The sequence below is a fragment of the Herpailurus yagouaroundi genome, unplaced genomic scaffold (genome assembly GCF_014898765.1).
Source record: "Herpailurus yagouaroundi ecotype Mexico unplaced genomic scaffold, PumYag 67569, whole genome shotgun sequence".
In the NCBI taxonomy this organism is placed as follows: domain Eukaryota; kingdom Metazoa; phylum Chordata; class Mammalia; order Carnivora; family Felidae; genus Herpailurus; species Herpailurus yagouaroundi.
Window position 1 is genome coordinate 4,384,355 of NW_024420375.1, and position 4,970 is coordinate 4,389,324.

At 34.1% G+C, this 4,970-nt stretch overlaps 1 protein-coding gene across 6 annotated transcripts in view; it reads right to left on the minus strand.

Moving 5' to 3' along the window:
* The window catches only part of PHKA1 (phosphorylase kinase regulatory subunit alpha 1), a 168,770-nt gene that overhangs the window by 126,708 nt on the left and 37,092 nt on the right, over nucleotides 1-4,970 (minus strand). For all 6 annotated transcript variants that reach the window (XM_040467720.1, XM_040467719.1, XM_040467718.1 and 3 more), the window contains exon 6: nucleotides 4,602-4,682. In XM_040467720.1, coding sequence (XP_040323654.1) covers nucleotides 4,602-4,682 — 81 coding nt within the window. The remainder of the gene's footprint in view (nucleotides 1-4,601; nucleotides 4,683-4,970) is intronic.

Below are 4,970 nucleotides of genomic sequence, written 5' to 3' on the forward strand. Positions count from 1 at the left end.
ATATATTCTTCTCCCTGTACCCCAGTATCATATCAGTGCATATGAAGTCATTTTGAATATGCTCAGCAGAACAGAAAAAACAATGTAGCATTTTTTATTCCCAGGGGCCTCTGAGTTTTTCTTTACCTCCCATATTGTTCCAGAGACAGTTAAGATGGAGGTTGTAAACTTCTTTTCATGATAAAAACCATCAACAAATTCAATATGGAAGAAACATACCTGAACATAATAAAGGCCATAAACAACAAACCCCACAGCTAACACTTGCTGTGATGAGCACTGGGTGATGTATGGAAGTGTTGAATCACTATTTTGTACACCAGAAACTAATATTATACTGTATGTTAACTAACTGGAATTCAAATAAAAACAAAAAAAAAACATTGAAAAATTGAAAGCTTTTCCTCTAAGATCAGGAGAAAGACAAGGATGCCCACTCTCACCACTCTTATTCAACATAATATTGTAAAATCCTAGCTAGAGCAATTAGGCAAGACAAAGAAAATGCATCCAAATTGGAAAGAAGTGGCAAAACTGTCATTATATGAAGATGATATAATCTTGTATATAGAAAATTGTAAACCTAACCCCAAACTGTTGGAACCAATCAGTGAATTCAGTAAAATTACATGATATAAAATTAACATACATTAATTGTCTGTACATTAATGACAAAAAAATCATCTGGAAAAAGAAATAAAGAAAACTATCCCATTCACAATAGCATCAAAAGCAATAAAATACTTAAGGATAAATTTAACCAAGTACAATGAAAACTACAATACTTTGATGTAAGAAATTAAAGACACAAACAAATGGAAAGATATTTCATGTTCAATGGATTAGAAGGAATAATATCGTTAAAATGTCCTTAGTACCAAAAGCCATCTATAGATATGATGCAAGCCCTATCAAAATTCCAATGGCATTTGTCACGGAAATACAAAAACAATCCTAAAATTTGTATGGAACCACAAGACACCAAATAGCCAAAGCAATCATGAGAAAGAAGAACAAAGCTGGAGGCATTCATGCATCCTGATTTCAAACCATACTACAAAGCTATAATAATTAAAATATTATGGTATGGGCATTAAAATAGACAAATAGACCAATGGAACAGAATAAAAGCCAGAAATAACCCTGCATTTACAGTCACTTAATATTTGACAAGGGAGCCAGGAACAGTCAATGCAGAAAGAATGGTCTTGAAGAGACAAATGGTGTTGGGAAAACTAGATAACTACATGCAGAAGAATGAAATTGGATCCCTACCTTATACCCTCACAATAATTAACTTAAAATGGACTAAACATAAGACCTGATACCATAAAAATTCTAGAAGAAAACATAGGAGAAAAACGTCTTTACACTGTCTTTGGCAATGATTTTTTTGGATATGACACCAAAAGTACAAGCAACAAAAGCAAAGATCAACAAGTGGTATTACATCAAACTAAAAAGTTTCTGCACAGAAAAAGATACAATTAAAAAAATGAACAGGCAACCTATGGAATAGGAGAAAATATTTACACACTGCATATCTGATAAGAGGTTAATATCCAAACTATGTAAAGAACTCATACAATTCAATAATAAACAATTAAAAAATGAGCAGAGGAACTGAATATACATTTTTTCCAAAGAAGACATATGAACGGCCAATGGATACAAGAAAAAATGTCCAAAGTCATTAATTAACAGGGAAATACAAATCAAAACCACAACACAATATCACTTCACACCTGTAAGAATGGCTATTATCGGGGCACCTGCATGACTCTGTTAAGCAACCAACTCTTGATTTCGGCTCTGGTCATGATCTCGTGGTTCGTGGGTTTGAGCCCTGCATCAGGCTCATGAGGACAGTGCAGAGCCTGCTTGGGATTAATTCTCTCTCTCTCTCTACCTTCCTCTCTCTCTCTCTCTCTCTGCCCCTCCCTGGCACACACACTCACACACTCTCTCTCTCTCTCTCTCAAAATAAATAAATAAACTTAAAAGAATGGCTATTATCTAAAAGACAAGTGGTAACAACTTTTGGCGTCAGAATGTGGAGAGACGGGAAACCTTGTACACTGTTGGATGGAATGCAAATTGGTTCTGTCACTATAGAAAACACTATGGGGGTCCCACAAAAACTTAAAATAGGACTATCATATGATCAACCCAGCAATTCCACTCTTGGGTATATATTCAAAAGAAATGAAAAGAGGATATCAAAGGGATATATGTACCCCCATGTTTATTGCAACATTATTCACAGAAGTCAATATATGGAAACACTAAGTGTCTGCCAACAGGTGAATGGGTAAAGAAGACGTGATACACATACACATACACACACACACACACACACACACACACACACACACACACGTAATGGAATATTATTCAGCTATGAGAATGAAGGAAATCCTGCCTTTTTGTGACAATAGAGATGGACCTTGAGGGCATTATGTTAAGTGATATAAGGTAGACAGAGAAAGACAAATACTGTATTATATCACTTATATGTGGAACTTAAAAAGCCAAACTCCAAAAAACAGAGTAAAATGGTGGTTACCAGGGGCTGGGGGATGGAGGAATTGAGGAGATGTTGTTTAAAGGTACAAACTTGCAACCAGTAGATAAATAAGTTCTGGAGATCTAATGCACAGCATAGTGATTATAGACAACAATACTGTATTATCTAAGATTAAATATTAATTGTTCCTACCACAAAAAAGAAATGATAATTATATGATGTGATAGAGGTGTTACCTAACTCTTTGGTGGTAATCATATTATAATAAAAACATATCAAATCAATATGTTGTATACTTAAAACTTGCACAATTACATCTCAATAAAAATGCATTTAAAAAAGATATGACATAAGATAAAGTTACAGGACAAGTCAAGCATCACACTTTAAAAATAATTTGAACATGGCACAGATGTATTTGTAGTAAACCACTAGTGTGATACCAGTACATAAGAAATACCACAAGTTGTCTGGATATAAGATACTAAAATACAATAGCCATTAGGTATTGGCGCATCATTGAGTTTCCACAGAGAAGTGAATAGCCTAAAAAGACACTATGATTGACTTAAAGATGAAAGTTACTAGTCACCAAGGCCAAAGATGAGTTTCCATGTTTTTTTAAAAAATAGAATTTACTTATTAATTTCTTGCTTTTCTTGATTATAAAAGTATACCATACTTGTTATAGAATATTTTGAAAACATAAAAAGTATGGAGAAGGCAAAAAAGTCACCCAAAATAATGCTAATATTTTCGGTATGTTCCCTATTAGTTTTCTCTATGCAAATCTTTCTATAGTTGAGATCATGTTTCATATAAAATTTGGTTAGGATACTACAGCGTAAATGTTTCTTCATATTATGAAAATTCTTTATTTCAACATAATATTCTCTCATATTTATTTAACCATTTAACATCTGTTGGAAATTTAAGTTGACTTTATTGTGTGCTTTTAATTGTGTTTTATTTTTTAGGTTCCACATATAAGTGAAGTCATATGCTATTTGTCTTTCTCTGTCTGGTTTATTTCACTTAGTATAATACCCTCTACATCCATCCATATTGTCATGAATGGCAAGATTTCACTTTTTCCTATGGCTAAGTAATATTGCATTTTGTATGTGCGCATGTGTATACGTATCTCATCTTTATCCATTCCTCTATAGATGGACACTTAGGTTGTTTCCATATCCTGGCTATTGTAAATAACACTGAAAAAAGATATATATATTTTAAAAGTCAATCCGTGTCTTTTGGCAGGAGAAACTTAAATTAGGTCATGTGTATTTATCATTATAATAGGTGTGATCCTATTCCTGCTATCCTATTTTATGCCTTCTTGCTGTCTCCAGTAATAAGAGCTGAAATTAAGGCAGGAGCAGAGGGAAGGAAAAGATGGAGTCAAGTGGAAAGGCAGTGATGATGATGATAATGATAATGATGATGATGATGATGATGATGATGATGATACGTGGGATGATGATGATATATGAGAGTGAGGAGGGTTCAGGATTGACAGATGGTTCCCTGATATCGAGTTGTGTCAACTGGTGTATGGAAGGGCAAGTCCTCTTTTTGTTTTTGTAATGATAGAGAAGATGAATTTAGTTTAAGATATGTTCTCTGAGGTCTCTGTGGTATATATAATTAGAGATATGCTACAAAAGCAGTTGGATATATAAATCCGGAGATTATGAAAGAAATCTTACCTACATGTCCATAGTTCTATGGGAGAATCTGAATTTACCTGTGTTTTAAAAGAAAAATTTGGAGGCACCTAGATGGTTAAGCATCCAACTCTTTATTTCAGCTCAGGTCATGATCTCATGGTTTGTAAGTTCAAGACCTGCATAGGGCTCTGTGCTGACAGTGCAGTCCGTTTGGGATTCTCTCTCTCCCTCTCTCTCTCTGCCCTTCCTCCACTCGTGCTCTTTCTCTCTTTCAAACTAAATAAATAAACTTTAAAAAAAGAACAATTTGATGATGGTCCAAATTCACGTTAAGTCTTCATCTACGGCAAAGGTGTATGTCCTTTCCCCACACTTGGTATAAACAAAACAAGAAAAATTACCTTTGCCATTCCAACTGAACTGGCATTCAATTCTGAGATCCCTTGGTTTGTCTTGTCTCCACGTTCCCATATCCCGAAGTCCTAGCATAAAATAATCAACATACCATTAGCAAGTCATTACTACTAAATGCTTACTAGACACATAACCCTTGAATAAAAAGCACACATAGTAGCTAATTTGCCATACATGTGTGTACCCACAATGCTTATTAAGGAGATACCAATGAGTTGGGCTGCCCCCTAGCTATTTTCCTAGTAGCTTTATTTATTTTTTATTTTTTTATACTACAAATCTTTAATTTTACAAAACTGAAAAGCAGTCCAACTATTGCCCATTTACGATGATAAAAACTGAAACAAAAACTCTGA